General features: G+C 41.3%; 1 protein-coding gene across 3 annotated transcripts in view; it reads left to right on the top strand.

Annotated features, from left to right (window-relative positions):
- The window catches only part of DCAF5 (DDB1 and CUL4 associated factor 5), a 95,754-nt gene that overhangs the window by 23,831 nt on the left and 52,888 nt on the right, over nt 1-19,035 (top strand). For all 3 annotated transcript variants that reach the window (XM_021099398.1, XM_021099401.1, XM_021099399.1), the window contains exons 2-5: nt 3,677-3,820; nt 7,034-7,070; nt 8,100-8,239; nt 10,895-11,024. In XM_021099398.1, the coding sequence (XP_020955057.1) occupies nt 3,677-3,820; nt 7,034-7,070; nt 8,100-8,239; nt 10,895-11,024 (451 nt within the window). The remainder of the gene's footprint in view (nt 1-3,676; nt 3,821-7,033; nt 7,071-8,099; nt 8,240-10,894; nt 11,025-19,035) is intronic.

The following is a 19,035-nucleotide window of genomic DNA, read 5'->3' as shown; positions in this document are numbered from 1 at the left end:
CCTGTCTCATTTGGAAATAAGTTTTTCACTCTGTGAGTCAGTATTTGTTCTGCAAAGAAGTTCATTGTGTCCTTTTTTTAGATTCCATATGTCAGTGATAGCATTTGATGTTGGTGTGTCATTGTCTGACTGACTTCACTTAGCATGATAATTTTTAGGTCCATGTTGCTGTTATTTCTTTCCTTTTAATGGCTGAGTCATATTCCATTGTGTATATGTACCACATCTTCTTTATCCACTCCCCTGTCTATGGGCATTTAGGTTGTTTCCATGTCTTGGCTATTGTATATAGTGCTGCAATGAACATTGGAGTACATGCATCTTTTTGGGTCATGGTTTTCTCTGGATAGATGCCCAGGAGTGGGATTGCTGGATCAAATGGTAATTCTATTTTTAGTTTTCTGAGGAATCTCCATATTGTTTTATAAGACAATTTAAATAACCATCCTAAGCCAGAGAATTTACAGTTGACATAGGCAGATCATAAACACATGACACTGTGGGCCATACTTAATGGACCAGTCTGGTAGACAATGAAATACTTTGAAAGAAGACGCAGAACTTGATTTTGACTGGCAGTGGAAGGAAGAAGGATCTCAAGGAACAAAGGAATTCAGGGAACAAAGGCAACTCCTTTCTAGGGGAGGGAGAATAAGTATGACTTGGCTCTTATAGCTTTTACTTTTTTTTTTTAACTATAAGAAGAAATATGTTTATGGCAAAATGTCAAGTAGTAAAGGAAGCTGTAAGGTAAAAATTAAAATGTAAAAGTTTTCCAGTAGTAAGAATTGGAAAGAATTGAAAGTAGAGACTTGAACAGATAATTGTAAATCCATGCTCTTAGCAGCATTAGTCACAATAGCCAAAAGGTGGAAACAATTTTAATGTCCACAGATGGATAAATGGATTAAAAAGTGTGGTGTGTGTGTAATGGAATATTATTGTCTTGAAAAATAATGAAATTCTGATACATGATGCAATATGGGTGAAGCTTGAAGACATTATGCTAAGTGAATAAGCCAAGCATTAAAAGACAAATATTATGATTCCACTTATATGGGAATACCTAGGATAATCAAATTCATAGAGACAGAGGAATTCCCATTGTGGGTCAGTGGGTTAAGGACCCAGTACTGTCTCTGTGAGGATGTGGTTTTGATCCCTGGTCTGGCTGAGTGGGTTAAGGATCCAGTGTTGCTCTAACCTGCAGCATAGGGCTCAGATGCAACTTGGATCCAGTGTGGCTGTGGCTGTGGCTATGGCTGTGGCCTAGGCTCCAGCTGCTGCTTCAATTGGGACTCCTGGCCTGAGAACTTCCATATGTCACAGGTGTGGCCATAAAAAGAAAGGAAAAAATTGATAGAGGCAGAAAGTAGAGTGGTAGTTACTGAGGGCTGGGAGAGTTAATGTTTATTGAGGATGGAGTTTCAGTTTTAGATGACATAAAAGTTCTAGAGATGGAAAATGATGACAGTTGCACAACACTGCAAATATACTTAATCCCACTGAATTGTACACTGATAAATGTTTTAAATGATACATTTTCTGTTATATATACTTTACCACAACGAAAAGTCTCCAACCAATCCTAACCTAGAGGTGGTGTCAACTAAAAAAAACTTCTTTAATGTCCATCTAGATACACAAACACAAACATAGATATGGAAGCATAAGCATGTTCCTTCAGTGCCTACTTTTTGGGGCATTCATTTAGGTGCTGGGAATTCTGCAGTGAACAAAACTGACAAGGTTCCTGCTGTCATGGAGCTTTTTAAAAATATTGTTTTACATAAGTGGTTATTGATGTGATACTGTTTTACACCTCATTTTCCCCTTAACAAAGACCTTCGGAAATATTTCTGAATTTTTATAGACCTGTGGATTATTTTTTTCATTTTTTCAAGTTTTATTGAAGTAGTATATTTGATTTTCAGTGTTGTACCATTTTCTGCTATACAGCAGAGTAACTCAGCTACACACACACACACACCCACCCCCTTTCCCCTTCTTACATTATCTTCCATCATAGTCTATCCCAAGAGACTAGATACCATTCCCTGTACTATACAGTAGGACCTCATTGCTTATCCACTATCAGTGTAATAGTTTGCTAGATCTACTGATTTAATGGCTGCGTGTACACCCTTGTATGGATGTGATACAGTTTATGGTTATTACATTGGATAGAGGAGGGGAGGCAGAGGTATAGAGCTTACTATGCTTTGCTGCCCTTGTTTGCTCCTGTTGTAAGTTAAATTTTTTTTTTTTTTTTTTTTTTGCTATTTCTTTGGGCCGTTTCTGCGGCATATGGAGGTTCCCAGGCTAGGGGTCCAATCGGAGCTGTAGCCGCCGGCCTACGCCAGAGCCACAGCAACGCGCGATCCGAGCTGCGTCTGCAACCTACACCACAGCTCATGGCAACGCCAGATCGTTAACCCACTGAGCAAGGGCAGGGACCGAACCCGCAACCTCATGGTTCCTAGTCGGATTCGTTAACCACTGCGCCACGACGGGAACTCCCGTAAGTTAAATTTTTATTAAGAATGTAAAATAGGCTTCTTATAAGGGTCAAGCAGTGCCAAATCTATAAAATAAGAGTAAAAACTCTAATCTGTCCTCTACCTCTCTTTTAATTCTATTCTCTGGAAGAAGTAAACCACTGTTAACATTCCATTGTTCATCTTAACAGATGTGTTTGAGGCATCTGCAGATATAAAGAATGTGGAGAACATATATCTTCTCATTTTCTAGGAGCTGGCTCATGTGGTATATTGCTCATTCAGGTCAGACTATGGACACTTTAGCAGAAGAAAGATCTGGACTGAACTTCGTAAGAGCCAAGTTCTGTCTTGATTCTGCTACTGTGACAGGCAGTTCCTCAGTTGTCATTTGTCTAGTCAATGAGATCGCATCAAGGAGAGTACTTTGGAAACTGTTATACTATGAATACTAGCATATTTCTTTCTTTCTTTCTTTCTTTTTTTTTTTTTTTTTTGTCTTTTTTTGCCATTTCTTGGGCCGCTCCCTTGGCATATGGAGGTTTCCAGGCTAGGGGTTGAATCGGAGCTGTAGCTGCCTGCCTACACCACAGCCACAGCAACACGGGGTCTGAGCCGCATCTGTGGCCTACACCACAGCTCACGGCAACACCAGATCCTTAACCCACTGAGCAAGGCCATGGATCGAACCCGAAACCTAATGGTTCCTAGTTGGATTCGCTAACCACTGAGCCGTGACGGATTTCTTTAGGGTTCTTTGTTTGCAAACATTAGAAACCAACTCAGGTTCTATTAGACCAAAAAAAAAAAAAAAAAAAAAAAAAAAAAGGTAGAGGACAGACATGAGTGGAAGGATTTTAGATAGCAGGTGAAGAAATATTTTAAACAACTAGGTCTCTGTAAATTCAGGAACTGGATGGCTTTGAGGGTTTCAGTATCCGTTTGCATTCCTGTGTGTGTGTTCAAGATGCAGTCCCTGGGGAAAAGTGAATGGCTTAGAGGCCTTGTGTTTACTGATGGTTCAGGGGGTAGAGTCCTGGGTTTATGTGTGCTCCATCAGAATCCCTTGGAGTTGGAGAGATGCAGTTTTGGAGAGTATGGGATTCGAGGCTGGCAAAACCAAATGTCAGCCTTGAAATGTCAGTTGTTTTAACCCTAGATTCTTACTCCCCTTCAAGGAGGAGATGATCGCCGGGTTCTACTATGGCACATGGAACAAGCTATCCACTCCAGAGTTAAGCCCATACAGCTGAAAGGAGAGCATCATTCCAACATTTTTTGCCTGGCTTTCAACAGTGGGAACACCAAAGTATTCTCTGGAGGTGAGAAGATGAGAGATTTCCCCTTGGGAAATTGACTGTGGCTGGAGTTTCAGATAAAGGAATGATAAAATAAGTCCTTAATTTTCTTTACTTTATCTCATTGAGTCATGGAATTACTGGTTTCCTACAGCTAACAAGCATTACAGCAGTTTAGGCATGTGTATTAGACTAGTGTCTGTCCTTCTCGCTTGTTTTTTCTTGGTAGAAAACTTTTCACATTGCAGTCTGGTATATAGAAACAGATTAGAAACAGTATTTAACCTCAGTATGTATGTATACACTCTTAGTATGTATACACTCTGGTGTTATTTTATTTTATTTTTTTTTAGATAGATTCTATTCTAGTTTGTTTTTAAAGAGTTTAAAGGTTGTGACTCAACTTGGTGTTATGACCTATGGACAGCTTCTGTTTGAAAAACCATTGTGCTAACAAACAATTGGAATGGCTCATGCTCAGGCCAGCCTCTTGATGATGGCATCTATCAATTACACTCCTTTCTGACCACTATGTTTCTAGTCCTGACCTCTCTGCTGCACTGCAGAATTCCCTACCAAATACCTTTGTGTTCCAAAAGTGATTTAAATGCAGTAGGTGTAAAACTAAGATTCTCCCCTGCACAAATATTTCTTGTTCCATGGATTCCCTTTTTCAGTTATTATTAACATTCACTTAATTATTTAAGTTGTTAAATTTAACTTTTAAGAAACTGCTGACATTGAAGCATTTTTAATTATGGAAATGACGATGTCATATGGTTCAGCCTAATAGAAATCTCAAAGTCATCTTCAGACCTGCCTTTCTTTCATTTTCACATCTTAAAAATCACCAACTAGACTATCAGATCTGTTTCGAAAGCCTCATATCCATCCTTTAGTTTTTGCTCTCTTTCTATACCCACTGCCCTGATTCAGATCCTCATCTTTGGCCTGGACTATTGCAGTGTCCTTCTGTGATTTTTGCTACCAGTTTCTAACTCTCCTTATTCATTGCTTATACAAGTTTTCTTTTAAAAGAAAGTTTTGACCATGTGGACCTTTGACCCTACAGTGTCCACAGGATACAGTCTAACCCTAATCTACCTGGCTGGCCTCATCTTCCTCCCCTGCATCTTGTTCTCAGATTAACTAAATCACCTGCCATATTAAATGCCCTGTGCCTTTGGCGAATTCTGTTCCTCCGTGGGCCATGATTAATTGTCCAGTCCCACCAATTCCCCCAAGTCTTCCATCAGTAAGAGTTTTGAGTTATTTGCGTTTCCTTCCCCCTTTGTGCCATGTAATTCCACCCTGCTCACGAAGGACACGGTTACTCCTTCATCTGTGTCCCCGTGGTAGAGCATATTGCTACAGCAGGATAACCCATTTTGTCACTATTAGTTATTTGTGCAGGTGGACTGTGAGTTCCTCAAGGGCTGGGCAGAATCTTATTCTTCTCATATCCTCAGCACCTCACACTGTGCATGGTACCTAGAAGGCATTAGTATGGGTTTGATTTACTTGGCATGAACCCACAGTAGAGTTATAGCCAGGGCTTTAAGATGACTTGGCTGCATCTCTACTGCTTATGCTTTTAGCATACAGTGGGAAATTTTTTTACTGTCTTCATTTTTGGATTTTTATTTTTTGGCTATAAACATCTGAAGATAGGATTAATAATATTGTGAATGTAGTATTTTTAGATTCCTTGATGGAATAGAGAGAAATACAGGAGAAAAAAGTCATGGATAAAAACTTTACCATTATTTGATGTAACACAGTTATTAAATTTTAATGCTATAAAAGATGATGAGGATGTGAATAGTAGCAAACCTTTGTTGGGAACTTAATCCAATACTGAATGCTTTTACAAATGCACTCTTATCTTTATAATAACTCTGTGAAGTAAATACTGTTATTATTCCTATTTTACTGAGGCATAGAAAAGTTATAGATGGAGTTCCCATTGTGGCACAGCGGAAACAAATCTGACTAGTAGCCATGAGGTTGCAGGTTTGCTCCCTGGCCTTGCTTAGTGGGTCAAGGATCCAACATTGCCGTGACTTGTGATGTAGGTTGCAGACACAGCTTGGATCCCGTGTTGCCCTGGCTGTGGAGTAGGCCAGCAGCCACAGCTCTGATTCAGCCCCTAGCCTGGAAACTTCCATATGCCATGGGTGCGGCCCTAAAAAGCAAAAAAAAGAAAGAAAGAAAAATTACAGATGTTATTTCAGGTCTCACAGTTAAGAAGTATTTCAGTTAAAAGAAAAAAAGGTGGCTTGGATGAATGAATTAATTTGTCATGATTGTTTACTCCTTTCCTTAATAGCCACAGGGTTTTTTTTAAGCACTTGTTAAAAGCATTCAAAAAAAATTACATAGTTGATTTACAATGTTCTGTAAATTTCTGCCGTGACCCAGCAGAGTGACCCAGTTTTACATATATGTATACACACACACACACACACACACACACACACACACATATATATGTTCTTTTTCTCATATTATCTTTTTTTTTTTTCAAGGGCTGCACCTGCAGCATATGGACACTCCCAGGCTAGGGGTCAAGTCGGAGCTGCAGCTGCTGGCCTGCACTACAACCACAGCAATGACAGATCTGAGCCACATTTGTGACCTACACCTCAACTCATGGCAATGCCGGATTCTTAACCCACTGAGCAAGGCCAGGGATCTAGCCCGCATCCTCATGGATATTACTCAGATTCATTACTGCTGAGCTGTGACAGGAACTCCTTAAATTATTTTTATAAATGTTTTTTCCTAATGAGCATTCCTAATTTGTATTAACATTGACTTTGCTTTTTGGGGTTTTTTTTTTGTTTTTGTTTTTTTTGGTCTTTTTACCATTTCTTGGGCCGCTCCTGAGGCATATGGAAGTTCCCAGGCTAGGGGTCTAATCAGAGCTATAGCCCCCGGCCTACTCCACAGCCACAGCAATGCGGGATCCAAGCCGTGTCTGCCACCTACACGACAGCTCACAGCAACGCCGGATCCTTAACCCACTGAGCAAGGCCAGGTATCGAACCCACAACCTCCTGGTTCCTAGTTGGATTCATTAACCATTGCGCCATGATGGGAACTCCCGCTTTTTGGGTTTTTTAAACATTGATTTTGTTCATTTTTTTTCCCTGAAATCTTTAATAAAATACTGAATTGTAATATGGATAGGACCACTTTGCAGGAATTATCAAATGTCTGCTTTTTCCCTTACAGGAAATGATGAGCAAGTTATCCTCCATGATGTTGAAAGGTAAATAGATTGTTGGTATGTGAAGGTGATTAACTCCATTTTTCATATGAAGAAAGGCAGATAGCTCTTTAAACCAAAATAGTTTTTGTTTTTTGAAGAAAATAACATGAAACCAAGCTGTCTTCTGCTGAAAAAGGTTTCTATAATAGTTTTGAATTAAAATTTTGATTAAAAAGTTTGCAAAGGTGATATAAAATTATAGTTTTCAGTTGAAAATTTAAAAGGAGGGATTGGATGGAAAGGAATCTTACTTATTACTACTTAATAATAATAGTAGTAGTTAATATTTATGTGCCAGGCATCATTTTAAATGTTTTGTAGGTATTAATTGATTTACCCTCACAATAATTTCATGAGGCAATGCTCTTATGATCTCAGTTAGGAAACTGAGGCCTAGAGATGTTAGGTAGCTTAAGATCGAGTGGTGTTAGGATCTGAACTTAGGCAGCGTGGCTTTAGAGCCATGCTTTTACTCACTATGCCAGACTGCCGGGAAATCCGTCGTCTACTCCTGCTGGGATCAGGGCTGCTTTAAAGCTTTCCCTTGCTTTTTTTGGAAATCCAGCACTACTCCCAAGATCGTACACAAGCAGATATATTCTGTATTAAGTGAAAACATGACATTCATATGCGTCGAATCACTTTTCTTTTTTCAGCTGCACCCATGGCATGTGGAAGTTCCCAGACCAGGAATCAAATCCACACCACAGCAGCAACCTGGGCCACTACAGTGACAACGCTGGATCCTTAACTCACTGTACCACAAGAGAACTCCCTGAATCACTTTTAAATATGCCTATTTAGTGCAAAAAGCAAATTTGTAAAATCTTGTCTCTTTAATAATGATGCTTTTTTTAAAACTTGGAAGTTGAATTACCTACTTTTTAGTAGATGTAATATCCTTTGGGTTTTACTAGGGCGACATTCTCCTGGAAATGAAAGAGAACTCCATTCTGGGAACTAGAGGGCTGGGACTGTGCACTATATTTGTGTGTATGTGTGTGCCTCTCTCTGCTCTCTGTCCCTCAGCAGTGAGACCTTAGATGTGTTTGCGCACGAAGATGCAGTATATGGCTTGTCGGTGAGCCCAGTGAATGACAACATTTTTGCCAGCTCCTCAGATGATGGCCGGGTTCTCATCTGGGACATCCGGGAATCTCCCCATGGAGGTAGGTTACTATGCAAAAGTTGATTGGGTTGTGTTGAAGAGTTTGATGTCAGGTTCTTTGCAGATCCAATTTATGACTTGAGTTATCTGGACTGAAGTGCTCTGCAGGAGAGGAAACTCACACAGAGATATAAATGTGCATCTCTAGAAGTCCCATCCTACCCCTAAGTGGTCGGCAGTGAGGCACCTCTGCCAGTCCATCTCCAGTCACCTGTGAGTTTCCACAGATGTTGCACCTGTAGTAAATACCACAGTATCTTGTTGTGTAGTAGCCCCAAGGAGCACAGCGTCCAGTGCCTCATTTGTGGAGGGCCAGCCACCAAGCGCCAGCTCTGTGCATGGTGCTAACTGCACATATTCTGGTTATTTGCAGGGAATTTTTTTTTTTAAGTATTCAACATTGGGAATGAAATCTTATGTACTTCTTGTAGCCTGGTTTCAGAACCATAATACCTCACCGTAACCATATATAGGAACTTAAAAGTGATAGCAGAGACACTTTGTTTAAAGGGGGATTGTCTGGCTGAGTTCCTCTTCCAGATGTGTTCTTTGGGTCTCTGGCATGTAAAATGAAGAATTTGTCTTGTTGAATTTCTCTGAAGTTCTTCAGGAAATGCATCATTTCAGCTCATTTCCTGTAGAGAGATTTCTCTGGCGCTCTGTTTTCAAAGGCTCTTTTCTGCAGCATACCCTCAGTGCCACCCCCAGCTCCACTACTGATGCAGCTTTGTCATGACCATACCTTTGTACATAGAGTTTCTTTCTTTTTTTTTTTTAATTATTGTTATTTTTTTTTTTCCCCACTGTACAGCAAGGGGATCAAGTTATCCTTACATGTATACATTACAAAGTACATAGAGTTTCTATCCTGCCTGCCTTGCGTGGCTGACTTGGGGTTTTTGTGGAATTTTTTTGTTTGTTTTGTTCCTGCTTTTTAGGGCCACACCTGCGGCAGGCATATGGAAGTTCCCAGGCTAGGGGTTGAATTGGAGCTGCAGCTGCTGACATATACCACAGCCACAGCAATATGGGACCTGAGCCACATCCGCAGCCTACACCACAGCTCATGGCAATACTGGATCCTTAAACCACTGAGAGAGGCCAGGGATCAAATCCACATCCTCATGGATCCTAGTCAGGTTTGTTAACTGCTGAGCCACAAAGAGAACTCCTTCTGGGTTTTTTTTATTATTCTGTATTCCGAGAACTTAATATGCTGGGTTGTGCTCATTGCTGAGGTTGATTCTATAAGAGAAACTTGCCGCCAGGGTCAGGCAGATGAGGTAGCCAAAAGCAGCAGCTATGGTTGAGTCACAGTGGGCTTGGTAGGTGAAATTCTCCTTTGTCTGAACTACCTGCTGGATGAGGTGACTGAGCACTCCCTGTGCCTAGAGACATATGAAATATTGCATACAAAAATTGTAGGCTAGAGAGTGCTTTCTTTTCTTTTTTTGTTTTGGCCTTTTGTCCTTTTTAGGGCCGCACTCATGGCATATGGAGGTTCCCAGGCTAGGGGTCTAATTGGAGCTGTAGCCGCCAGCCTACACCACAACCACAGCAACTCGGGATCCGAGCCGTGTCTGCGACCTACACCACCACAGCTCACGGCAATGCCGGATCCTTAACCCACTGAGTGAGGCCAGGAATCGAACCCATAACCTCATGGTTCCTAGTTGGATTAGTTTCTGCTGCGCCACGACGGGAACTTCTGGGAGAGCTTTTTGTCTTTGCTCCTAAACCACTTCCATAGGAGTATGTCCTCCTAGGCAGTGAAGTTCCTTCCTCACCTGGAGCCCACTAATATATACAAGAGGCCACAGGGTTTCTAGGTGAAGTTGATTAGGAGCTGCCTGGATGCAATAATAGTTCACATACGAGATGCCTTTTTAAAAAAATATTCCAACATTAGAAATTAAATCTTAGAATTCTAGACTGAGGCCATTTTCTTTTCAATTTAGGGAGCAATAAGACCAGAAGGAAAAATTCCTAACTATTGTTTTGTCTTCATTAAATCTTTGTGTAGTTGTTAATTAATTAATTAATTAATTTTTAGGGCTTCAACTGCCACTTATGGAAGTTCTCAGGCTAGGGGCTGAATTGGAGCTACAGCTGCCAGTGTATGCCACAGCCACAGCAATGCTGGATCCTTAATACGGTGAGCAGACCATGGATACCTGTTGGGTTCATTTCTGCTGAGCCACAACAGGAACTCCTTTGTATAGTTTTAAAATTTCTGAAGTTCATAAATTTGGATTAAGGTGTTATAATCCTACTAGTAATTGGTTGTGAATTTTTTCAGCTCATGCAGAATTCAGTTTTATTTACTGTAAACAGCTTTCTTTCCTGCTTACAGTGACCATTTCTGCTTTGTCATAGGATCTCTGGATGCTGTGTGTATTTCCAAGTATTATAGCTTAACATCTGTGTATATGTTGTTTTAAGTTGCTACTTTCACACTGTGTGCAGGTATATGCCAGGACCTGGGGGGACCTTGTGAGTGAGCGTGGCTACTGGGATGAGGTATTAGGTTGGGTTCCAGGCTGTTGCAGTGATTGTTAAAGGCTGTGCTCTTCCTTGCGTTCACATTCCTGTGTGTCTACCTGCTACTGGCCCAGAAGCGCCTGAAGTGGACTGATCAGAATTTCTCTCTTCACAGAGCCCTTCTGCCTGGCCAACTATCCATCAGCCTTCCACAGTGTCATGTTTAACCCTGTGGAGCCCAGGTTATTGGCCACAGCCAATTCAAAGGAAGGAGTGGGACTCTGGGATATTCGAAAACCTCAGAGGTGAGCTCCCTTTATTCAGAAGGTGTTAAAACTTTTGGTTTCCTCAACTCTCAGGTAATGAGATCAGCCAGCAAGGGTTGTAAGAACACATTTGGCAATTGATCTCAATGGGACATGTAAGATACCCTGTTGTATCTAAAGCCAGGGGAACCCCAGACCCTCCTTGCTAAAGAGGAGTCATAAATTGTAATCTGGACTCTAGACAGATCAATTCTAGGCAAATTTTGCAATAATGAGAGTTTCTTTTTAATACTGCCTTCTTCTGTCTTTATGTCCAGGGTTCCCCAGATGCATGGGAGGTGTTGTAGAGGGAATGGTAGTGATTTGTTAAACTTATTGCCACTGAACTGAGGATTCTTAACCCAGGGTGAAAGGGATATGAATTTCAGGAGAACTGTGAAGTCCCCAAATAAGTGTGTTCTTCTGAGATGGGCTTTCTTCACTTTCTCAAAAGGACCAGTGACTACAACAGTAGTTAAAAGCCACTGCACTGAAGTGTTAGGGACCTAATTTGTTCCCCTTCTGTTTGCATTATTAAGAGTACACTTAGGACAATTCTAAGTTGTTGATACAAACCACTAATGGGGGAGTTTTGTAGATGGGACAAATAGGGGTCTTATGTTCCTTAAATCCCATGAGGGAGAGATGACCTTTTATGGTGCCCGTACATAAAACCAAACCTTGCTTTATAAAAGATTTGTATGCATTACTAGCCATTCTGAAAATTCCACATGGAGCTAACTTGCCACCTTAAGGCACTACTGCAGAAGAGTACCTTGGAAAGTAAGGGAGGCTATGATTTATTTCATGGGCCTCAGATGAAAGAGGCAATTAAGTAAAGAGGATTATCTTCCTTGGTGATTTTTAGTACTAGCTAAATTTCTCCATCGGGCAGTCTGATGGGGTTGGAACTCTGGCAGATCTCTCTAACCCAGAAGGAAGTCCCTGGTGTTGAGCAGGGCTCCCTGAGGCTCCATAGGGCAGCAGAGACTTTTCCTGCTCTCTGCTGCATGTGCACCTGGCTCTTCCTTTTCCATGTGGCTGAAATGTGTGTAGAGGCTGGACCCCTGTTGTGCCTTTGCACTGTGTGCTTAGGGAGGCTTGTTCTTTGCCAGGAAGACAGTACCTGTGTTCAGCTATAGCATTCTCCACTACTCTGAGCTCTTTAGGAAAAAACCATTCTGCCTTGTCCATATCATAAGGGCAGAATTTGGACCAACAACATCAGCTTTCTCCCAACCTGTTACCTCCCATACTGATAATTGTAATGAATAGCTGGCAACTGGAGAGGGGCCTGAGCCCAGTGGAAAGCTTGAATAGTTCATGATGTCAGCAGTGTCTTGAGAGAAGAGGGGATTGAATGTTAATTCTCCTCTCAATTTTCCTCCACCAGCTTCCTGCTGTGCATTATATTTGGACCCTCCTCCTCTTTCTATTTGCCTCCCACTAAATATGGCTTCTTTCTTTCTTCTTCTTCTTTTTTTTTTTTTTTTTTTTGCCCACACCCATGGCATGTGGGATTTCCTGGGCCAGGGATCAAACCCATGCCACAGCAGCGACCTGAGCCACTACAGTGACAATTCCAGATCCTTAACCTGCTGCACCACAAGGGAACTCTGCTTCTTTCTTTTTAAAAAATTCTAAGTGAGGTTGTTGCTTTATATATATGTGTGTACACACACACACACACACACACACACACATACATATATATACATATTTTTTATTGGGTCCTTTTTTTCCCATGTTCTGTGCTTTTATTCCATTTATTGCTTTATAGATTAGGATCTATCTATAGCTAGAAAAGTATAATTAGAAGAATGAAAAGGGGGAGTTCCTGTCATGGCTCAGTGGTTAATGAATCCGACTATGAACCATGAGGTTGTGGGTTCAATCCCTGGCCTCGCTCAGTGGGTTAAGGACCCGGCATTGCTGTAAGCTGTGGTGTAGGTTGCAGACACGGCTCGGATCTGGTGTTGCTTGTGGCTATGGTGTAGGCAGGCAGCTACAGCTCTGACTCAACCCCTAGCCTGGGAACGTCCATATGCCTTGGGTGTGGTCCTAAAAAGACACACACACAAAATCCTATCTCAAGGTTATCTCTGCTACTTGTGTATTTTTTTAATGTTTTATATCAGTAAGGCTCTTCTCTTTCATGGTCTTTAGTCACTCTCTCTGAAGGTAACTGCAGTGAACAGTTTCTTATTTATCTGTCCAAAACATCATTTAATATGTATAATGAGCATAGAGAGTATATATCCTTAAAGAGATTTAGACTAAAGGAACCACGTAATAATACCACTGTTTTCAGCTTTTTTCAATTAGTAATATGTCCTGGAGCTTTTTTTCATATTAGCACTTAGAGATCTAACACATTCTGTTAATGACTACATGGAATTCTATTCATGTGATCTGCCAGACAACCAGACTTAGAGTTTCCTGTTTGGGCCATTTATAAAGTATGCTGCATTGAACCTGGTTGCACATCTGTCTTGGCCTACCTTTGCAAAAATATCTAAGGAACTGATGTATCAAAGAGTGTATGTTTTTATATTTTTTGTAAAAAGTTGTCAACTTTTCCCACACCCCTGAAGGCTGCACTGATTTACAAACTTACCAACTCCACCAGGCTACATGTGTCTCCAGATCGTCATCAACTGACTTAAGCTGTTGCAATCTTATGGGGGAGAAGTATTGTCTTCTTGCTTTGATTACTTCTCATTTATGGGTGAGGTTATGTGGTTTCTTTGGTAACCTATAGTTTTCAAAGCCCACATGGGAGAAAACATCTAATAAAGGTAATTGATAATCTCAACTGACTCCTTCCTTGGAATAAAAGGAGGAGCAGAGGGCTGTGGAAATCAGGACATTTTTACCTGTTTCTTTCACCTTTTCTAAGGTTTAATGGATATGAGGCAGGAAAGGGGTATGAAATATGCTTAGAGTCCTGTGCTTCACATCCACTGTTGTTTGGAGAAGAAACTGTCTTTTCTGTTTGAATTCTCTCAGTACAAGTTGGTGTGGGGGATGAAGAGATGGCCCTTTGTTTTTTCCATGCAGGATTAATTAGGCTGAGTTTCAATAGATGATTTTGTGTCTTGAACACAGCTGCCTAGAAACCCCAACCCAGATCTTGGGACAATTCTGAATCCCCTGGGACAACAAGCCTGGAACAAGATAGATCTATTTCAGGGATACTTAAAGTCTAGGGAAAGATTTTAGAGAATTTGTACACCTCTCATAATGGCAGGTAAAATCATGTGCTTGCTTATCTGAGTGAGCACACGTGGCATTTTTTCCTAGGGACAGAGCGCTTTTATCAGGTTCTCATAGAGACCCTGGAACCCCAAGAGGACGAGTCATTTGATGTTACAAAGATAGATTTAGAGCCTCTTGCGGTTCCTCAGGAAGCTTGTAAGTGACTTCCAACTTATAATAACTTGGGCACTTATGTGAATTGTGGCCCACTGGCCTCCTGGAAACAAATATAATCTCTGTGGAACAATAAGGGGGCCTCACATTGGCTAGCTTTTCATTCCTAGCTTACCTGATAGATGACTCCATACTGGAATGGCTTCTCTGCCCTACTCAGAGCCTAAGCTTGCGCTCTCCATGTTTGCTAGATAGCCCGCAAGAGTGTGAATAGGATCGCTTTTGTCCCACTACTGCCCTGAAGGAAGCTGATTAGAAGGCTGGCTGGAAGGTAGAGTAAAATACCAATTCTAGAAGGGCCTTTAGTTATCATCTGATCTGACTTCCTCATTGTACAAATTAAGAAGCTAGCCCAGTGAAGGAAAGGGAGGCAGAAGAGCTTGATGGTTTAGAAAGTCAAATCTGAAGCTCCAGCCAGAAGACAGTGAAAAGGGAGGCAGAAGAGCTTGATGGTTTAGAGAGTCAAATCTGAAGCTCCATCCTGTGTACAAAGCCAGGCAGTACACCTTAATAGCTATGTGATCTTGAGCATGTGACTGCCTCTCAGTGCTGCATAATAATAAATAATAGATGACATTTATTGAGCATTACTTGCTAGAGATAATGACAGTTACATGAATAATTCCTTATTTAATGCTTATGATCACCTTATGAAGTAGATTCTATTATTCTTGTTTTAATAAGGAAATCAAGGTACAGAAAAATGAAGTAACAATCATGTATGTATATTATATCCTCTCCTCTTTTAAATCAACTAGGAGCCCCGTCTACATTAGTTTTCTTTCATCTATGCCTCCTTGGAATAATACTGTTAGAATTCCTCTGAAATTTTTCTAATAAAGATCTATCCAACTCTGAAGTCTGAGTCCTTTAGACTTTCTGCCTCCCTTTTCACTGTCTTCTGGCTCAGACCCAGTCTACATACTGACTTTCCAAGTTTCTTGCTCTCCTGACCTGGAAAACTTGACATGCTACTTATTTTTCTTTTATAAAGCTTTAGAACAGAGATTGTAAACTAGTTGCCCCAGAGGCCAAATTCATGGAGATAACCCATGGAGATATTTTGCTTGGCTTACATGAAGTAATAGTGTTTGGAAAGTTACACAGAAAAATTACAATTTATAACATCTCTCTTTTTTTTTTTTTTTTTTTTTTTTTTGGGGTCTTCTGCCTTTGCTAGGGCCGCTCCCGTGGCATATGGAGGTTCCCAGGCTAGGGGTCTTATCGGAGCTGTAGCCACTGGCCTACACCACAGCCACAGCAACTCCGGATCCTCGACCCACTGAGCAAGGCCAGGGATCGAACCCTCAATCCCATGGTTTCTAGTCGGATTTGTTAGCCACTGCGCCACAACGGCAACTCCACAATTTATAATTCTCTTGAAAAAGATCAGGAGTTCCCATTGTGGCACAATGGAAATGAATCCAACTAGTATTCGTGAAGATGCAGGTTTGATCCCAGGCCTCTCTTAGTGGGTCAGGGGTCTGATGTTGCTGTGGCTGTGGTGTAGGCTGGCAACTGTGGCTCTGATTTGACCCCTAGCCTGGGAACTTCCATATGCCTCAGGTGTGGACCTAAAAAGCAAAAAAAAAAAAAAATCTGACACCATTGGACCTTTATTCTCATATCTCAACAGTCTGCCAAAGTTGAGTCGGGTTCCTCTTTAAACCTTTAAGATGTGTTAGGGGTTCCACTTCTGCTTAATGTTTTAATCCAAGTGTGCTTTCCTCTTTAATACTACTTCCCTGGCCATGTAGTCACTGGAGTTTGAAAGTCTGCTTTGGGGATACAAGTGATGATGAGAGGGCCATAGGGTGGGGAACTTGAGTACAGGTGACTGGATAAGAGAAAATGTCATATATACAAGTATATATTTGCATGTTTGGGTGAGGTTTCATTTATTTCATTTACACTGTTTCTGCTGGTATCTTTTCACAATCATCCTGTCCTTTATCACTGCCAGCATCCCAGTTATGATGTCTTGCTTGGACTATTGCAGTGGCTTCTGAACAGTTTTCAGACCTAAGCTCCTTGAGCATCCAAAGTGTTCAGAAGAAGTGGTTTCCTCAGCTGTAACTCATCTTGTCTCACCGTTTGCATTGCTTGTTTTAACTGTCTGCTCACTTACCACCTCTCTCCCTTCTCATATCTTTAGTTTCTGTCAGTTTTTGTCAGGAGCTGTTAGTTCTGTGACAGATAACAATGTCTTGCTTTGACAAGGATAATAAAGAGAATGTTCTTTCTCACTCAACAATAAAACTGGGGCAAGCCAGGAATTCCTATAAAACCTACCTTGTAAGTTGGTGATTTTGCATGTTGTATAAATGACACATCTGAGAATGGGCAATGAGTGCTAATTTCTACTATCAGAAAGAAATTATCTTAGTAACTTACCTGGCTTTGGGGCCTAAATGTCTGTTCTCTGGGCCTGTGCCAATCCTGCTTCTGTAGAGACCAAATAAAGCGTTACTCTTAATTTGAATACAGGCAACCTCTGCCACATTGCATTTGAGAGTTGCTCATACTATTATGGGAGAATAGAGCCCAGGAGGTCAACTTCAAAGGCTGGAAAAGGCACTTGTGCTCTGCTTTCTTTCTCTATTCTCCTGCTCACCCATCTTTCCTATCTGTATATACATACACAATACTCAGGCAAATGTTCCATCTACTGAAACCTGAAGTAAAAGCTTGTTTTTTCCCTACACCTGTATCCTTTCTTAAGTTCTTTTGTTTTTATTAATCTCACCATCACTCTTGTAATCATCCTGGCTGAAATTTCAGAGTCCCTTTTGGGTTTTCTGTCTCTCCCTCCCTCTGCCATAACTAGCCTTGCTTTGTGTTAGTGCCTGGTCATCGTTTTCAGTTCTTAAAGTCCAAGTCCCTGCTCTGTTTCAGATCCGTGTCACTCTTCCATAAAGTGGTTGACTACACTGGCTTCTTAACCTTGGCTTCTTAATCTGCTTTTTTCTTATCTTTGTTTATGGCCATATATCCAGAACTGATAGTGTGGCATGTTCCAAGAAAATCGTTTTTTGGAATGAACACTGACCTTATTTACTGGATGAAATAAAAACTTGTTAAGTAAGCAGTCAACCCCTTCTGTGGTGGCAGTGTCCCTTCTCGCCTTTTAACTCCCCCTCTATGTACAAACACACATGGAGGAGAATTTCTCCTTTTTCCTTTCCTATTCACATCCTAGTTACTCTTCAAGATCAAATGGAAGCCCATCAAGACAAATGTCCTAACTAGATCACCTGTTGTATACTCTTTTTTTTTTTTTTTTTTTTTTTTTTTTTTTTTTTGGTCTTTTTAGGGCCACAGGTGCAGCATTTGGAAGTTCCCAGGGTAGGGTTCGAATTGGAGCTGCAGCTGCTGGCCTATGCCACAGCCACAGCAACACGGGATCTGAGCCGCATCTTCGACCTACACCACAACTCACAGCAACACCGGATCCCGACCCACTGAGTGAGGCCAGGAATCGAACCTGCATCCTTATGGATACTAGTCAGATTTGTTACCGCTGAGCCATGATGGAAACTCCTATATACTCACTGTGTTGCCAGCACCTGGATGACTTTTGGCACAGAGTATGTGTTGAATGAACGAAACTTTCAGCCTCTATAAAGTCATTATGCCTTGTGGCATTCATGTTACATGTCTGTCACTGCTTATACCATCACTGATTATCTTTAATGTGACTGTATTTTATCTCCAGATAGACCAACATTATGTCTTTTATTTCCTTCCAGTGCCCAGGAATTCCTCCTCAGAAAGGAAGCTCTTGTCCTAATCTGTACTATTACTTACCCTGTTTTTCTGTGGTGTCTTAAGGACGGGCAAGTTTCATTCATCTTTAATCTCAATTGCCTAGCATAATGCTTAGAATGTTATGGACACTCAGTAAATACTGAATGAATGTACAGTGTTGCACCCATCCCCAAATAGTATGTATTTTCAAAGCTTGTATCATGTTTTCTGGATGTATGAACTCCCAGAGTGTAATGACATGGATCAAAATGTCATCTGTGGAGTTCCTGTTGTGGCTCAGCAGATTAAGAACCCAACATAGTGCCCATGAAGTTGTGGGTTCTATCCCTGGCCTCACTCAGTGTGTTAAGGATCCAGCATTGCCCCAAGGTACAGCGCAGGTTGCAGATGTGGCTTGGATGTGGTGTTGCTGTGGCTGTGGTGTAGGTCGGCAGCTGCAGCTCTCATTTGACCCAGCCTAGTAACTTGCATATGCCATGGCTGTGGCCCTAAAAAAATAAACACACAAACAAACAAAAGTCATCTGTAAGGAATAAACCCTTAGAGGAGGTTGCAAGAGTTCTTGCTGGGCTTTGGATGCTTGTCAACTTCTGGCAAAGTTGCTCTCTAGCTTTTAGGCCACAAGGTGGAGCTCTAGAATTAGCTTTGTCCACTGGAAGACACCAGGGCCTCTATCTTAACCCAGTGATTTTCAGACTTTAGAGGGCATCAGAATCACCTAGGGAAGTTGTTAAAGTGCTGCTTCCTGGAGCACAGACCTGGGGGTTGAATTGTTGGTCTGAGGCAGGCCTGTGAATCTGCCATTTTTCAA

The sequence above is a fragment of the Sus scrofa genome, chromosome 7, assembly GCF_000003025.6.
Source record: "Sus scrofa isolate TJ Tabasco breed Duroc chromosome 7, Sscrofa11.1, whole genome shotgun sequence".
NCBI classification, from domain to species: domain Eukaryota; kingdom Metazoa; phylum Chordata; class Mammalia; order Artiodactyla; family Suidae; genus Sus; species Sus scrofa.
This window is presented reverse-complemented; position numbering and strand designations above follow the sequence as displayed.